The 18861-nt window shown below is 42.2% G+C and overlaps 1 protein-coding gene across 1 annotated transcript in view; it reads left to right on the forward strand.

Annotated features, from left to right (window-relative positions):
* Positions 1–206: 206 nt before the first annotated feature.
* Positions 207–18861, forward strand: part of LOC102476890 (SPARC-related modular calcium-binding protein 1) — a gene marked incomplete at its 5' end in the record, with an annotated part of 79205 nt that continues 60550 nt past the window's right edge. The window contains 3 exons of the mRNA XM_006167968.1: positions 207–384; positions 13814–13913; positions 15986–16033. Coding sequence (XP_006168030.1) covers positions 207–384; positions 13814–13913; positions 15986–16033 — 326 coding nt within the window. The remainder of the gene's footprint in view (positions 385–13813; positions 13914–15985; positions 16034–18861) is intronic.

Consider the following 18861-nt stretch of genomic DNA (forward strand, 5'->3'; position numbering starts at 1 on the left):
TGTTTTTCATTTTAATTTTCTCAGGTCATTTTCTTGCATATGGGGGCTTGGGTAACTGTAGTTTCTTCTTGATGATACTTCGTTCTGAAAGTAGAAGTGTGAAGAAATAGTTTTGTAGCTTTTTGACAAGGGCAATGGGCTCTCCAGTCATTTCTACAGTTTTTATGTTGCATTTCTGCAATTCTTACTGTTGTATTTTCTAAAAGCTGGAGAAATGCAACACTTTTATTTTCTAAGTGTCTGGAATTGGCCTATGAAACCAATATTGTTCCTTCTTGCCCCCAACTCCCCGACCTGTCCCCACTGCCACACAGTAAAGAACTGTTTCTTCTTGATGGGACCCCTGTAGATCTGAGTTATATAATTACTGAAGATATTGAAGCTGTATGTGAATTGTTAGCCTTTGTTGATCTGGGCTGATGAGACATTGGCAGGCTAGAGTGCTGAGCATCTTCAGAGGGTGGAAAGAATTTGTCTGATTTTTGATACGCCAGAGACAATGGTCTTCTTTGATTTGATGTGGAAAGATATTATACCTGAGCAACAGTATAAATCTGTCCTCAGACAGTGTGGAGGACTCTTTAGGTAAAGCACCGAGACCTCTCCAAGAACACCAGGTATATATGTGCCTATGATCTGAGGCTGGGTGAAGCTGGGAGTGGATCATCGTGTCAAGAACCCTTCTCCAGGCACAGATGGCCCCTTTGGATGCTCCCAAACAAAGCCAGTTCTGTGTGTTTTTGTGGATACTTCTCAGCCTTCTGGGCCATATACAATGCCAACTCTTTTTTACAATCATATTGTTAAAAAGTCAAGTCTATCCTTTGTGTGTAGATGGCATAAATGCTGAATAGACCCACTGTCGGTCAAGTTGCTGCTTTCCCCCCTTTTAGTTAAGTACTCAATAAACATACTATTATTATTACACTTGAGACATTTCGGTGTCTCGGGTATCTTTCTACTTGTTTTACATTGAACTACTTTTGTTCCAAACAATCAGATACTGCGTATGATAAGTTTTACAAAAAATGCCCTCTATTTAGCACATTATGAGTGTATCAGTAAATGTTAATTTTCATTCTTATTAAGTCTCAGCTTGCTCAACTGTAAAATGGGAGAGTTGATGTGGTCTAGAAGTTTGCAAACTGGTCTATGTCCTGAACATTTGTTTTTGTTCTTTAAAAGAACAGCGCTAGCACTAGGGGGCAGTAGGTGGCATAGTGGTTAAGGCCCTGGGAGTGATTTCTTACTTTTTCTTTGTCTCTCTAGTGTGTACATGCACCCTATAGCCAAACAAACAAACAAAAAAGAGCAACAACTCTTTTGGGATATTATTTGCACACTGTAAAACTCACCCCTTTAAGGCATACTTTGGGTGGTTTTCAGTGTACAATATTCACAGGATTGCACAACGATCACCACTGTCTAATGCCAGGTAATTTTTATCATCCAGGAACAAATTTTGTACCCATTAGCCATCACTTTTTCAGCCTCTGAGAGCCACTAATCTACACTCTATTTCTATGATTTGCTTATTCTGAACATTTGATAAATAGAATCATAATATATGGTCTTTTGAGACTGACTTCTTGAACTCAGCATAGTTTCAAGGTGTATTTTGTTGTAGCATGAATCAATACTTTATTCCTTTTCATTGTCAAATAATACTCTATTCTACGAATATACTGAACTTCATTTTCCATTTATCAGCTGCTGGCCATTTGGATTGTTTCCAATTTTTTTTGGAGGCTATTATAAATAATGCTATTGTGAACATTTCTGTACATGTTTGTGTAGACGTATGTTTTCAATTCTCTCCCTACATACCTAGGAGTGGACTAGGTCTGCTTTTAGGTCATATGGTAACTCTGAGTTTTAACTTTTGAGGAACTGACAGACTTTTCCATCTCTTTACATTACCATCAGAAATCTAAGAAGATGGTTCCAACTTCTTGACATCTTTGTCAACACTTGTTATTGTGAATTTTCTTTATTAGAGCCATCTTGGTGGGTATGAAGTAGTATTTAATTGTGGTTTGGATTTGTATTTTCCTAATGATTAGTCATGTTGAGCATCTTTTTAAAGTACTTTTTTGCTATTTGTATATCTTTGAAGAAATATGTGTTCAGATCTTTTGTCCATTTCTTAATTCAATTATTTATCATTTTATTATTGAGTTGTTAGACCTCTTCATATATTCTAGATATGACTCTTACCAGATGCATGGTTGTCCACATGATTTGCAACTATTTTCTCTCATTATATAGGTTGTCTTTTCACTTTCTTTATTTTTTTAGGCTATATGTTTTAATTTTGAAGTCCACTTTATATCTTTTCTTTTCTTATGTATGCTTTTGTTGTTATACCCAAGAAACTATTTCATAAAACCAAGGTAATAAAGATATTTCTATGCTTCATCTGATAGTTTTATGGTTTTAGCTCTTATGTTTAGGGCTCTGAGTCATTTTTGAGTTAATTTTTATGCATGGTGTGAGGTAGGGGTCCAACTCACATTCTTTCATATGTGTATATTCAGTTATCTCAGCACTACTTGTTGGAATGACTGTTTCCCCCTCGAATTGTCTTGGTGCATTGTTGAAAATCAATGATTGTAAATGTGAGGGCATATTTCTGGACTCATGATTCTATTGTGTTGATCTACATGTCTAGCCTTATGCCTGACCACACTGTCTTGATTTTTATAATTTCATAATAGGTTTCCATTTTTGTTTTTAATTGCTAGGAGACATGTGTGTCACCAGGGAGAGAAGGAGGGCACCCCTTAGTGGGGCATGGCTATGATACAATCCCTTCTCCTCCATTTAGTCATCCTGTTGGGATTTTGGGCACACATGCGCATGTGCTGGGTAAGTTTTCAAGCTACTGTGGATTGGAACTGTGGGAGCCAGCTCCCTTAACTGCTAAGCCACAGGGCTGGCCTTGTAGTAAGTTTCCTTTTAAAGTGATTTTTGCCATCCTTTTAGATGAGTGTCGTTCTGCATCCATGTATGGGGTTGTTGTCCACTCTCTTGCCAGGTCGGTGCATTTAAAAGGAAGAATGCCAGAAACCTGAGATATGTGCTGTGGTCTGAGGTTTTGTGACAGCATCAGCATCCTCAGTTTGATTATTTGCAAAGAAAGAGAAAGGTGGGGAGAGAAAGTTACAAATTGGGGACCAGAAACTATAATCACAAAAATAAGACTTGTGTATCTCCAAGAGATCTCAATCCTTGACAGGTTAATATTTCTTCTTTGGATCTCCAAGCAGGGAAGGTATTTCTTTTTCAGATTAGAAACTGTGGGCTACAATGAGCCTTCATGCCTTAGAGGAGACATTTTACTGCCAGTCCAAGTGGTGTACTCAGCTTGTGTTTGCTCTTCTCCCTATACCAACATATCCTCTATGATCAGTAAAGTTCTCAATACATTGAAATCTGGGAAGATAAAGGAGCTAGAGATGATAAACAAGTTAGCAGCCAGCTTTCAAGAGGACTTTTTGTCTTCCTGTGGGAGGTCATGATAACATATATTTGCAGGGAGTAAACCAGATTATGCAGCTCTGAAAGTAAGTGTTTAATTTTGTAAATTATGACAGGAATAGGGCCTGATCCATTCATGTGCAGGGAGGACTTGTCTAGAAGTGACTTATCTAATCTCTCACACATGGTAGCATCCACCATTCTAACTTTTTTCAATGAGAAAACTGGTATACCTGGGATCACCAATCAGGTACAGGGCTGTGCAGTAAGACGAGAGTGGATGAAGCATGTTCATTCCCAGGACACTGTATCCACTGTGTTCTGTGGGGACTTGGCTATCCCAATTTCTGCTCTAACTCTTCAATGGCTGGCAGCGTTTGCTTTGGAGCATCAGACAGGGTTTGGGTGCTCTTGGCTGGGCTTCTGAGCTCCTTGTAGCCCTCTGTACTTCTGTCCCTATAGTTTGTCTATTGTGGATGTCAAAGGAGCAAACTCTGGCAAATATTTGTAGCTGCCCTTCTGCAAAGAGTGTACTGGGGAGCGAGGGAGGGATGGAAACCTTCTGGCCTTACCCCTGCCTGTTGGAGAGGAAAGGCTCGGTGATAGGTGGCTTTAATCATTCTTCTTGCTACTTTTTTTCTTTTTCAGATAGTAATCATTATCATCACCTTCTTAGTTATATGGCATTTACTATGTGCCAGGCTGCTTTCTTTATATGTACCTGACATATATCCATGTATTCCAACCTCAATATAACCAATGAAATAGATAATATTACATTCTTACTTTATAGATGAGGACACTGAACCACAGAGAAACTGATTAACTTGTCTAGGATTGTACAACCTGTAAGTGGTAGAGTCAGGATTCAGGCTCAGGCAGTCTGGCTCCAGAGTTCTTGGTTTTAACCATTACCCCATACTGCCTCTCTAAAGGAGATTGCTGTCTTTTAAAGTGTTGTTGCAAAACTAGAGCATATCCAGGAGGTTGCTTCAGGTGAGTAAGTTCAGCAAGTTGTGTCACTTGTGGAGTATTAAATGGAGCCAGAGATGTTTGTTACAGAGATGTTTGGTACTAAAGACCAGCACAGAATTGCATGAGAGCCATCTTCAAACCTTTGTCCATGAATGACAATAGGCTTTTACTGTACTGTCTCACAGAGCTGACCAAGGTTACTGAGTAAAATATATAAATAACAGGATTTTTGACAGGGTATTATTTTTTACAAGTAGAGTAGTTCACAGATGGAATGTCTGACTCATAGAAAACCTAAGTTCTCATCCCAGAAAGTGGGCAAGCAGAGACTGAACAGACATTCTGAAGGAGTACCAGTGGGGAATGGGGTGGGAATGCTACTGCATTGGAAGGGACTTAAATTGGTGACCTCTGAGGAGGAAAACTCCACACCACTTACAATTTTATGAGACAGTAGCTAACTTTCAATAAAGTGGTTAGGCACGTAATAGGCCCATAGCAAACACGTATGTAGGAAACTTCCAGGAGAGGCATTGATACGCACACATTTAGGGCTATCGCCTCTCCACTGTGAGTACATATGACATGCCCCTTACAGGTCAGTCAACTGAACTCTTCCGCTAAATTGAAGGGAACAGAGTTTTCCCCCATGTCAATGTAGAGAAAGGTAATAGGACACATGCAGGAGTATGACGATAGGTAAGTTAAATAAAAGTGAAGTTAGATACCAGAAGAGCCAGAAAGGGCTCCCATTCCTGCAGGCCACCTTTCCCCTACTACCTGCCATTTTTTTCCCCCCACAGTTATGAATTGAATAAAGGGACAATTTTGTTGGAAAGTCCTTTCCACTGACTTGAGAGCTATCTCCCTGTGATTTCTAGATGACCCAATTCTGTCTATGGAACTTACAAAATCCACAGAAATGCCACTTTTTACAGGAAGATTTGAAGATGGGCACCATTCTATCCTTGTGAAATCCTCTCTTTTAGCTAACCAATATGTCTATGTCCTGGCAAACATCCTTACTTCTATCACTCATTCTTGTGTCATAGGGATTTGTATCTTTTCCTTTTTGCTTCTTCTAAATCCAATTCACCAAGCGTCTTTTCTTTTTTTATAAGTTATCTTTCTTCAAACTGGACACGAGATTTCAGATATGATTATGAACAACTCTGAGAAGAATGGGGCTGCTTCTTGTTCTAAACACGCTACCTTTTAAAATTTTTATTTTAAGTTTTGCTGTAGGGTTTGTGTGCTTGCCAGAGAGAGACAGAGAGAGAAAAGGAAAGTAAGAAATCCCCACTGGGGGGGTGGTTACACTGCAACCCCTTCTCTTTCCTCTAATCTCTTCTTGGGATTTTGGGCACATATGCATATGTGTCTGGTGTGTTTTTCAAGCTACTGGGTCTGGGACTTAAACCACACAGTCGATCATGTGTAGTTTAATCATCACACCACCAGCTGGCCCTAAACACACTACTTCTAACTAATGTCATGTTAGCAGCTCTGTCATACTATCAATCTATTAAAAATGTAGTCAACCAAGGAGGGTTAAATTGAAGGACTATGTTTCTTTCCTACATTTCTTATTAGACTTTAGAGGATGAGTCAAATATTTTAAAAGGAAAATTTCTCATTCCCAACAGACAAGGCAGTGTCTATAGCTAATAAGAACAGCAGTGCTTTGATGCTGTGCCTATTTCCTCCATGCAAAGGGGAAAAGGAAAAAGATGAAATCATCATGTGCCTAATGCATACCCTACCCAATATGGTTTTATTTTATTATTATTTTAACTTATTTTATACATTCAATCACTATACATCACTATAGCTTATAAAATTAATTTATCCAACGTGAACTCACTTTCCACTAGTCCAGTTGAAGATATCATCAATAGACAGTCCTCCATTTTTGTATCCCTGAAATATCTTGCCTCTCTATTTTTCTCCTTGATTCCTTCCTCCTCACTCTCCCGGATCTCCCACCCTCTTCCCATACTCTCTAGTATCCGTAGCCATTTTCCATACTTCTATATCCTCTAATCTTTCAGTTTCTGTTATAGCTTTCAGACAGTTGGTATTTATTAAGTGGAGACATACAATGTCTCTCTTTCATAGCCTGGCTTGCTTCACTCAGCAGTAAATCTTCCATATTCATCTACCTTTTATCAAATGCCAGTCTTTTTTTTTATGACTGAGTAGTATTCCATCGCGTTGGATGCCTTACATAGCTTGTCTTGCTTTATCTCCTCAGTGGTCTTCAAGATAGTGCCATTTAGCTCTATTTCATAGAAAACTCAGGGAAGTTAAGTGGCTTTAACAAAGTTATACAACTAGTGGCAGAGGTGGTGTTTATTTAAACCCAGATCTTTTTGACCCCAAAGTCATTTTTTTCCTTCTACATCTTACTGCTTTTCAGCCAATCTTGACTAAAAATGAGGAACATCTTTTGTGGGATAACCTTTTCTAAATTCAGGGAAAAACATCTCTTGTTAGGCAGACCAGAAGAATTACACCATCCTTCCTTCTATCCCTCTATTCCCTTCTCACTGCAGTCAAACTCTCCTACATATGCAAAATCACTCAAAAGAGTTCATGTGAATCACCAGATATAGGCATTAAAATTCCACATGCCAAAAAGACAGCTGGAATATACAAACTTCAGAAAGAAGTATGGTTACCAGGCCCTTTGTTCCCAGATTCCACCTAGGAAAGTACGTATTTCTTGCATATTTCATGATAAATGGCAGAAAGGGTAGAGTGGGAAGACTCCTTTAAAACACAGTTTTTGAAGTGCATTCCCAGCCCAGCAGAGACAATATGCCAGAGAACTTGTTAGAAATGCAGATTCTCCAGCTGATTCCAGACCTTCAAATCCAGTGGCCCTGCAGGTGGGGGCCCAGCGATGTCTTTAATAAGCCCTCCAGGTTAATGTCATACCTCCCAGTAGTGTTTTCTGGAAGCTTCTGATGGAGAGAGATGTTCTGGGGAGTAAGCGGCAATCTCGGACTATCTGGAGACTCAAAGAAATTGCTTAATTTTTATTTAATCCAATACTTCCTATTCTCTCTGGCGTCAGTAATTTTGATCACTCCCTGGAACACCAGGTGTATTCAGCAGTATATCAGCGTTGCAGAAGTAAAGGCAGTGAGGAAAGTTGTTCCCCATTCCTGGGGAAAAGAAAAACAGGACATGCATGGGAGAGGGGGACACCCACTGGTTTGCTAGGGAAGCAGGGGACTTGAAAATGAAAAGAATGAACAACAGAGAAGCTCCCCTGGGAGATGAAACCTTACTTTGTTGAGGAGCCCCCTAAAAAAACAACTGATGGAAAGCTGTGGGCCCGTGGGTGGGATGGAGAAGCTTTTCACTGGAACTGGAGCAAGAGACCCCCTTATGAGAATATTTAACTGCCATCTCCTCCACCCCGTGAAGAGCTCTGTCCATCAGAGGATTACAAGGCACGAAGAGACTCAGTCTGTTACCTCCGACACCAGCACTCATAACCGCTTCCTTTCTTCCCTTCTGGATCTGAGACATTTCTATCTGCCAGGACTAGATACTAGAGCCTTGTTACCTCTCTGTCTCTGGGCCTCATTCCCCTCATTTCTAAAATGTGTGGGTTTAGTCAGTGATCTCTAAGGCTTTTTCCAGCTCTGTCAGGTCTGAAATTTGGTGAGTGTTTAGATCTCAGAGTTTAATTTCCTGTGCTGTTATTAACTAGCTGTGACACTTGAACAGATAACTTCTACTTTCAGTGATTTTTTTTTAAAAGTTCATTTTTTTCTATGAGAGAAAAAAAGACAGCAGACAGAAACAGTGTCCCCAGCAGGGTCTTGGCATCACAATCTACCCTCAGCCTTCAGCCAGGGCAGATTATGGGGCACCTGTGTGTCCAGTGTACTCGAGGAGGTCTCTGGACTTGAACCAAGAACCGTCCATGTGGGATTTCATTGCAAATTTTATGGCCCAAATGCATAGGTGATGGTGATTGAAAAACTGTTGAAGTAGAAGGTGGTATTTTTCTTTCTTTCTTTTTGTTTTTGTAATTTTTTTTAGAATTGTTTTATTTAACTTTATTTTTTAATTTGAGCAGAGAAGGAGAGAATGTGTGTGTGTGTGAGAGAGAGAGAGGGAAAGTGAGAGAGCAAGCTGCCATGTCTGGAACTTGAACTGTGGTCAGCCATGTGGGGGTCCAGCAACCTCAAACATCATGCCACCTGCCAGCCCCAAGAAGGTGGTATTTTTCATTTTGGACATGGGAAAAGCCTATGAAGTCCACTTGTCTCCTCTTTTTTTTTTTTTTTTTCCCTCCCTGGGTGCTTTCTTCCCCCTCATCCTTGGTCTGCTTTCCCCTGAGAGCTGTTTTCTGTCTTCCTTTCCACTCCTCAGCCACTCAGATGCCTTTGGGGGATTGCTAGCCTCCCACATTCTTCCAGATGTCTGGGATTTGGGCTAATGTTGAAGATTAGCAGGCTTTAAATAATTTCAGATTTGTCTTAATTTGGACAGAGGTTGACCTGAAATATACCACTGGGCTGTTTATGTAAAGGGCTTCTTGCCAAAAATATTAAAGTGTATGAGTCAGAGATGAAACTTACTTATCTAAGAACATACTGTTTTTAAGTACCTTCAGGAACACCAGTTATCTCTAACAGTATCGTTACAATATAAGCAGAAAAGAACCTCACTTTAGCTGATGACCAAACATGTTTTGTCCCTTAAAGAAGGTCATGTGTTGACACTTCAGCCTTCCTAGGATGCTCCAGAATGGGTGAGAGCAAATTCCACAGTTTATATCTGTATCTTTGGGGCCAGCACAATCCTGAGTTTTGAAAGTTGCACAACAAGGTATTAAAAATGGCCAGTTGCCTCCTCAATTCCTCTTGACCCAGGATTTTCCCACAGGTGAAGTCTGAGAGTCAATCAATTTGAGGCTCTCAGGGAGAAATAGAGTATCCCTTTTATTTTAAAAGAAGTTTTCAAAAGAGGAAGCTAAACCAGGTAGAATTTACATCTTGAGTGTGGATATGTAAACCATCAACTCTGTAGAATTTACACCCTGAATACTTTTCTGCAAGAACTCTGGCTTTTCTCCTTGGTAGTGGAATGCTTTCTATATGAAAACAAATGTCCCCTTCTTCCACCCAAACTTTGTCAAACTTTTTGTTGTTTTCAAACTGTCCCTTTCCTTTAGACTGGTCAGAATAGGATGTTCTTTGGTCTCCATCAGATAATCTGTCTCTGGCTTTTTTGAGTGTACAGTTTGCTCAGAAAAAAAAAAAAAAAACAAAAACAAAAAAAACCAATGATAGTAAAAATAAATAGTGAAGTTTAACTGGGCACTTACCCTGTGAGCTAAGAACTTTATTTACATTATCTAATTAAATTCTCCCAACAACTGAGATGAGTATTATTATCATTATGATTATTATTATCTTCCTCCCTTTTTAAATAGATGCAGACAGGCTGAGGCTTGGTTTGAATAAGAAGCTTCCCAAGGCTGCAGAAGGAATTCAGTGGTGAACCTGGGAAGTTAAAGAGGGTGGCCTGTAGTCTATCTCCATGTAACTTATTTGTCTGCAAGAAGACATTTTGAAAACTCCCTAAGACTTTTTAAAAACAACCTCTGAATTTAGAAACATGGGCTGAAGAACTCGAGACTTCTTTAGCAAAGGGATTTTGCTGCCACTTCCTGTGGTTCTTGCAGTCTGAGACTCTGCTTGGTCCCTGTGCACTGCCCTGTGCACCTTCTTTTGCTCACAGTTGCCCCGCCTCTGCAGCACATACGTGTCAGGTATGCCCATGACTCTGTCCTCTAGGCCTCAGAGGAATGTGGGAACCATTCCTCATTTCATTTCAGTTTTATAGAACTTGGAAGGAGCTACCAGCCTGAAGATTTTGTAATCTGAGGTCTGTTCCTTGGAGCCCAGACTGAAGAAAATGCTGAAGGCCTTGGGGAGAAAGGAGCTGTGTTTGAGCCTCTGGGCCTGGCTGGGGGCTGGGAGGCAAGGTCTACATGACCCCAAGGATACAATGGGTGCACTCAGTGAGAAGTGGCTCTTGGGACTTTCTGAGACCAAAGGTCAGATTATATCCCTTGAAACAAAGCTTTAGCTGGGACTCTGTGCCTGTCCCAGAGGAGGGGCTTTCAAACCAGCCTGTTATCTGCACCCTGCTTGTCCACAGGGCCCAGCTCCAGCTGTGCAGCACTAGGCCAGAGGCACCACCTCAGGCACTGGCCTCAGGGACATAATCCTCATGGAGACAGAGGCTGGCCCTGACCGTGGAGTCAAGGCCCCAAATCAGATTTCCCCAGAGGTTATTATTGGCCAAGGAGGAGAAAGTGGTCAGCCAAGCCCCATTAACGTGCAGCCATTGGCAGGTTATCATTTCTAGGAAATATCCCCTGCAGAGCTGAAGGGTCATTCTGCTTCCAGCACTGTTTCCCAACCAAACCTCTGGAGGTTACGAGGAGCTCCGGCCTGTGAGGAGGCTGGCTTGTTGTGTCCAAAGGGATTTTGGACACAACTCAGAACAGTTTTTGCTGTAGCCTCTCTGTAACTAGCCTTTGCCATGTGTCAGGCACCTCCAGGTTTATTGTTATTCCCATTTCATGGATGGGGCTCAAAGTGCTAAATAACATGTCTAGTCCATAACCAGCTAGACCCATGTTCCAACCCAGATCTGTCTGGATTTCTTCCCATGCCATCATTAGCCTCCTCAGAAGGTAGCACTGATCCAACCCAAGGTATTGATCTTGGGTGAGCATCTAGGATAGCAACCATGGCCATACAATGAAGTAGTAGAATGTGGTTTTAAGGTAAAGGCTCTGAATACAGTTTCCTTGCATAAGTGGTAGAGGTAAACGCCTCAGTTATACAGCAAGCTTATTGGTACGAACAAGGGTCCTTCCATCTTACTTAACCTTATTTTTGTGAGGTGGTCCACAGTGAAACAACTTGGGGGAAATTACAGTGTTTCATAACCCACACAAGAGCAAAAGCCCTTCTGTAGCTTTTCTGCCTCAGTGATAACTTCTGGATTTCACCCAGGCTATCAGATCTCTCTTTTCCTCTGTGCTTTTCTGTACCGAGCCTCTCAATTTGTATGCTATTACTGTACGCTCTGATTTCACTATGTCCTTGATCCCAAGAGGCACATTTCTTCATACTTCAATATCTTTGCCATTGGCACACATCTTGTAATTGAGATCTATGTTTAATGTGGTGGGGCTGTTTATATTGATGTTGCATTTTTAAAATTGGTGTAGACCAAGAATTAAGGAAATATGATAATTCCCGTCTGTATTCAACCCATTGATCACCTGCAATGAATGTCAGACATTCTGCTAAAATATGCTAGAAATGCTAGAAATAGCTAATATTACGTCATTGTCTGGTGGGGGGTGGACTAGAAAAATCAACAACTAGAGTTCACTGTGATAAGGGTTCTAGAAATGGGGAATCCGGGGTGTGCAGAGAATAAAAGAAAAGTGGAAGGGGAGGCAAGGAGACTGGGACTGTGTTTTAGTCTGTTTTTTTTGTAACAACTGAATACCACATTGGGTAATTTAATAATAGAGGTTTATTTAGCTCACAATTTTGGAGGTCCAAAATCAATGGAGTGCATCTGGTGAAGATCTTCTTATCCGTGGAGACTTTTTGGTGTCCAAAGGTGGTGGAAGGCATCACATGGCAATAGCTTGTATGTGTCTGTGGCCATGTTTCTGTGTCCGCCCTGATCTATCTCCTTCTTATAAAGCTACCAGGATTCAATTATGGGAACCTAACTCTGATGACCTTATCTAATCCTAATCACCTCCCAAAGGTTCTGCCTCATCAAGTCTCTGGGTCTGGGATTGGAACCATCATTGGCCATGTGGGATCCTGCTTCCTGCGGACAGCACTTAATTGTTGCACTAGGGGGTGTTGACTAAAGGCTCCAACTCTTAATATTACAGTTGGATTAAGTCTCCATTCTCTTAACACTGTCATAATAGGTACCAAACCTCAACACATGGATTTCGAGGGGACCCATTCAAACCATAGCAGACTGCTTTGAGGAGAAGGTGTATTGTGAAATAGGGTGGGAATAGAGCGGGATTATAAGTGGGGATGGACTGGGGAATGGTATTCCAGACAAATCAAATAGTTAGAGCAAACAAAGCTTCAGAATCATGAGAAATTCATATATATTTTGGAGCATGAAAGGGTTTATTGTGGTCAGAGTGGAGAGTGTGGTGTAGACATGGGTATGAAATGAGCCTGTAGAGTTAGATGAGGCAGGTCATGGAAGACCTTGAACCCCATGCAAATGAATTTAATTTTTATCTTGAATCTGAAGGCAAATCATTGAGGGTTTTAATCAGAGAAGTATGCCTTGATGTGTGTTTAGGGGCTGTGTATAGGAAGAAGATGGGAAGAGGATAGTAGGTGGGATGGGAGATGGGTAGAGTGACAACTATTGGAGGAGAAATAAGAGTTACCCTGAAGGGTATAAAGAAACATCATTTTTTTTTTTTGGACAGGTTTTTGCTATAGGGTGCATGCATTTGCCAGAAAGACAGAGAAAGACAGAGAGACAGAAAGTAAGAAATAACCCCCCAGAGAGGATGGCCACACCACAATCCCTTCTCCTCCATTCTCCTCTCAGGATCTTGGGCATGCACACGCATTCGCCCAGCATGAGTTTAAGCCACCAGGTCCGGGACCCAAACTGTGGCTGAATACGTGGGAGTCCATTACTCCAATTGCCGGTCCCAGGAAACATAATTTTTACTCACTATTCCCAGTCAGGTGACCTGATCATGAAAACTTGAGGGGCATTTAGAAACTGAACCTGCAGGCACAAGTGAATTTGTTCTAGCCACCTCTGTGATGTGTGCCCTCATCTCAGGAGAGTTACATGATCAGGCAGGCTGATCTCTTTGGAAAAACTAAGAAAACAAGGGAAGCTTACCATTTATCTCTTCTTGTTAAAGAAGTATCATGTTGACCTACCAACTGTACTTGGAATCAGTTCACTAATCAAAATGTTTTTACAATTGGGTGGGAGTGTATGCCAGTGCAAAGACACTACGGCTATATCTCAGTAGGATATTAGACTTTCATTAAGAATTAGCTCATAGGAAAGAAGCTGATACGTGTGTGGCTTCCCGGGGGGGGGGGTAAAAAACCCTGATCAATGCTGTTGACTGCCTGACCCACCTGTGAAGGACTCTTTGGAGGCAGATGTGGGAATGAGAAGTGGAAGAAGTTCTTCTGCTATATGGCAATGTTCTGAAAGGGGTGGGAAATGACTTTTGATGTTGTGACTCAAGGCTTATATGTCTCTTTTCTCCTACTTTTCTCAACAGGTGCAGTGCCATACTTACACGGGGTACTGCTGGTGTGTCACCCCAGATGGGAAGCCCATCAGTGGCTCTTCTGTGCAGAATAAAACTCCTGTATGTTCAGGTACCGTAGGGAGGGGAGGGAAGAATGAAAAAAGATTGGCAAGAGACACGCTGATTGGTCTCCTGCAGCTTGTGGGGGAGCCTTTACAAGGTTGGTGGTGGTGGAGATCAGAGAGGATTTGAGTATAACATGCTTGCTCAGTCAGTGGGTGAGGAGAGTCAGAATTATGTCCATGTACCTATATTTATTTATTCTGAGTTTAGATTTCTGGTTCAATGCTCTTTTGCTAGAGCTGGGAGGACATGTCAGTTTTTAGCTTGTGTGTTGAAACTGATTTCTACTGGTTCTTGAAGTGATCTTTTGAGACAGATTTCAAGACTGTATGGGAGTTCAACATCAAAGGTTATGGCAATCCATTAGTTATGTCTGACATGAGTGTAGGAGAGGAGAGTGGTGGCCTCTGTGCCATATATTTGTAACCCCTGAACAAAGTAATATAATGAAAAACTTCCCTTAACTAACAGTAGTCCTTAAATCTGGCCGATCATCATTAGTATCTAGGGAACTAAAAATATCACAGATGTTGAAGCTTCTTGTATATTCTGATCTAGTAGGTCTGGAGTGAGACCCAAAGTTGATATGTTTATGAAGCTTATGCAGTGGTTCTGATGATTAGACATGTTAGGACATGTTATGAAACCATGGCTTATGTAGTGATCTGTTGGGTTAACTCATGGCAAGGTAAGTCCTTTCTATTTCAGTTTTATAAGCATAGAGAAATTTTGCTTTGAGGGTCAATTTCATGAGGTTGTGGATTTACACAAGCCCCACACTTTCCCCTTTAATTCAGGTGGCAAGACTCATGAGTGACTCCCTCAGTTCACCGTGTGGCTCAGCCCTCACTCACAAAAGCCCATCCCACCCATCTGCACATCATATCTGTGTATAGCGCTTTATTTACTTATTTTTAAGTACTAATAAAATATAAAACATTATGCTAAAGCCCATGAGAAATTCCAAAAGCAGTGTTGCTATCATAATTTTTCCTCTTTTTTTCAAATTTATTTATTTTTCTGTTGGCCTTCTACATAAAGGGCAAAGTAAATGGAAAGAGCATTAAGAATCTGCATCAGGAAACCCAAGTTAGCAGACCAAAAAGGGAAGTTTACTTTATTTGTGGTTTACATGGAAACTGGAAACCTTAATTAGGGTTGGGATGGGGAAAGGCAGGAATTAGCCCGCCTTGCAAATGACCTGGAAAGTTTCATGTAAAGCAAACAAATGTTCTAGAAGCAAGCCATGCAGGAGAATATAATTGAATTTTCACAACACTAGTATTTGAAAAAGTATGATATAGATTAGGAAAATATGGATGCCTTCTTTGCATTCATTGGTGGGACCTCCATCGAAGCCTTTCTGTGGATGAGCTGAATATGCTCTGCATGTGTGGGGGTAGGCTTCGTGGAGAAGACAGGTGCCAAGGGTCAGGACTGGAGCATGGGGTGCACATGACATCCCAGGACACGCAGGGCAAATGTTTGGCAAAACACACATGCTACCCCCTTCTTGAGGAACAGGCTGTGCCTAGAAAATTGCTTCCATGCCTCAGACTATTTTGGCCCATTCAGTACAATTGGACCAACAATTTTCTACTTAATGCAGATGGAAAATTGCTGATTTCCTGCCCTCACCAGCAAGGGATGTCAATCACTGCATTTGCAGTAAGAGGGGATTTCTTTTTGGTTGGCCCTGTTGACGGGATATAGCTCAGAATGTGGAGTTGGTGAGAAATGGAGGAGATGGGGGTGTGAAAGTGAGGGGCAGTTACTGGAATGTTCAACAGAAGAGTTAGGCGGATGTAGAATTTTGTAAAAACTTGGTCAAGGCCATTGCCAGGGAACCTGGAAATCATAATTCCACTCAACAGTGCTGGGTTATCAGTGACACTGATGTTAAGCAAACCTTACTTGACATGTATATATGTACTAAATTTGTATTATAATATCCCTAGATGTGTGTATAGTCTATTTATAACCATGTGCTCATAACATTAGGCTTTGGCAACTCTTTGAAATAAACCAACCACAGTTCTTTCTGAATGACTATGTTTTTGTTTTTTTCTCTCACCCAAGGTTCAGTTACCGACAAGCCCTTGAGCCAGGGTAACTCAGGAAGGAAAGGTGAGTGGAGTTTTATGCTTTATCTAAATGTTGGCTTCTAAAGCCAGTCCAAGCTGGATTCTTAGACAAGATAGAAGGAGCTTAGGGTGAAAGCTTAAAGCACCCAGCAGAAGTTCTTCTCCATTCTTCCTCTGTTTCTTCCTAGAAGCATCAGAGGTAAGTAAGGTTCATATGGTGGGAGAGAACAAGCTTCCAGAATTTCTGAGGGAGGTGAGTGACTGCAGAGTGCAAAGGTGGCAGGGAACTTTATGTAAGCCCTGAGAGTTTCGGTTCCCTGGGGAGTTCAGTCTATCGGCCACCAATGTAGCCGGCAATAAACCAAAGAGCATGATTGAAGTAGGAACACCCAAATTGGTCTTGCTCTCTTGTTTTGTAAACCCATTGTAGTATTTTATTCCCATTTTTCTCCTTAATAACTGTTCTAGCACATCCAGATTCTCTTTGCTAAGGCTAGGCTGGCTTCACTGTACCCAGTACAGTTATTCTGAAATTCTGAGTAATTTTGTCTTTGAATTTGACTGGACAATGAGGTTCACATGTGACCAGGGGAGATATGTGTGATATGAGTATCTGCTGCACCTTGTCCCCCCATTACCATCTAGCTTTTCTGATGCATGCCATATGCCTTCCGTAACATGCTTTGAATTTTCATTTTTATGTACATAGAATAATGTTGACTAGCACATTTTAAAAACTCATGACAAATCAAGAGAGAGAAACTGGATGATAGGATAAAGCTTTATATTTCAGTGTCTTTCTTTTTTCTTTTTTAATATTTTGAGAGGTTTTTGCTATAGGGCGCATGCGCTCACCAGAAAGACAGAGAGAGACAGAAAGCAAGAAATCACTCCCCAGTGGGGATGGCCACACCGCAATCCCTTCTCCTCCATTCTCCTCTTGGGATCTTGGGCACGCACGCACACGCGCCCAGCATGAGTCTAAGCCATCAGGTCCAGAACTTGAACCGCGGTCAACTACATGGGAATCCAGTGACATAGCCATTACACCAACTGCTGGTCCCTTCAGTGTCTTTCAGAGCATTCTTTTCTTGCTATTGAAACAAAGGGCTCTTCATCTCCATTTGACACTGGGCCCACACGATAGGGAACTAGCATATATATAACAGCACTCATAGAAATGGCATCCATTTACATTTATCTGAGTGCATATCTGAGTGCTGTTCAGTGGACCAGCCAACATGACCAATAGGCTCCTGGCATATGCTGACCATAGTTTCCAGCGTGGAAGGCAGTTTGAGGCCTAAGATTTACTGCAGGACAGCATACATGCCTAAAGCAAGAGCTGGTAGCGGAATGGAGAGCAGGTATTCATTTCACTGCCTGTGCAGACACTCCAGAACTCTCACGTCAGAGTTTGAGGCTTCCCACATGCATGGAGGCCTCGGGGACAACTTATACATAAAGCCCATGTGGCGAGTTGGGTCTGCTGAGAGTCAGTGTGAAGTTCACGAGCTTATCCTGCATACACAGTTACAGGGAGACCAGGAAAGACCCTGGACCCTACCCCAGATGCTTTTGCCAAAGGGACGAGAAGAAAAAGTACACCCAGTACTTTGAATGCAGATTAGAATCTGGAGGACCCACTTCCTCCAGATTCAGGCGCTCCAGGATGTGGCAGTGACACATGGTGATATCACCACCCACAAAGACACATGGACCGGTGAATCCAATAGGCTGTTCCTCTTCCTCAGGCAGGAACGTGTAAGTGGGTGAGAAGAAGGAGCACACCCCTTCCCAGAGCGGGGGAGACAGCTAGGAGTGTTAATGGTCCCTTCCAGGTGGGAAAGTGAGGACAAAGGCATGAACGTCTCTCTCTGCCAAGACTTGTGAAGGCCATGTGTCTATGGGGGGTGGGAAGGGGAGCTGCCTTCAGTTTCGTTTGCTGTAATTGAAGTCTTCAGTAATGCCACCTTTGTTCTTGGGCATGAGGTCCTGGTGTAATGGGGGAAAAAAGAGCAATCATGCAAAACCAGCACCCAGATTTTCCCCCAAAAGGAAAATCTGACTATATATAGGACACCCCTAGGATTTTGGTTCATACACTGGATGGAGAAATGGTGTCTAGGTTGACATGTCTTTGCACCCTACAAATGACAATGAGAGACAGGTCTGTGGTCATCCTAGGTGCTCACTGACCCACTAGAAGCGAGCAGGTGGGCTGGGAACGTTGGCTTACAATGAACAGTAGTGGATCCCCTTTGTTCCTTCTCAGCTGTGGAGTGAGCTACCAGAGCTGAAAGAAGGCAGAGGGGTCTGATTGCTCAGGGGTGCTCTAGGGAAATCAGAGGAGGGAGTAGAAGCTAAAGCCTCAGCTCAGAGGGGCAGGTTTCTGTCAGTTCCCAGCTCTGCGCTCCCTTGCTCTAGATGGGCCCCTCCTAGGTGGTTCTGCAGATGCTTCCTTTTTGGTGCAAAAATCAGGACAAGGCTGGTGTTAGGGGAGGCTGGGGTTGGAGGAGGCTAGGGCTCACTCCCCCCTAGACACTTGAATTCTGCCCAGCAGTTTCTCTTTTCCTCTACTTTGGAGATCAAATTAGGCACTGGTTCCTCTCCTCTTAGTCTGCCATGGGCAGTGCAATGAAAAGAAGGTTTGGGCACCTGTAGGAAGGGCCACCTGAAGCCACACCTGTCCAGGAAGCTGGGGTTTGGATGGGGACAGGGTGCGAGAGGGCATTCGTAATATCCTGTGTCGGCCGCCGGAGGTTCCTCTTTCAGCTGCCACTTAGGAATGGAATGTGCTCTGGAGGGCAGCAGGTGGGAAGATACAAAGGCCCCTTGTCTGAGCTCATGCCCACATGTGGGCCCTCCTGG

This window comes from Tupaia chinensis, unplaced genomic scaffold (assembly GCF_000334495.1).
Source record: "Tupaia chinensis unplaced genomic scaffold, TupChi_1.0 Scaffold145367_1, whole genome shotgun sequence".
NCBI lineage: Eukaryota > Metazoa > Chordata > Mammalia > Scandentia > Tupaiidae > Tupaia > Tupaia belangeri.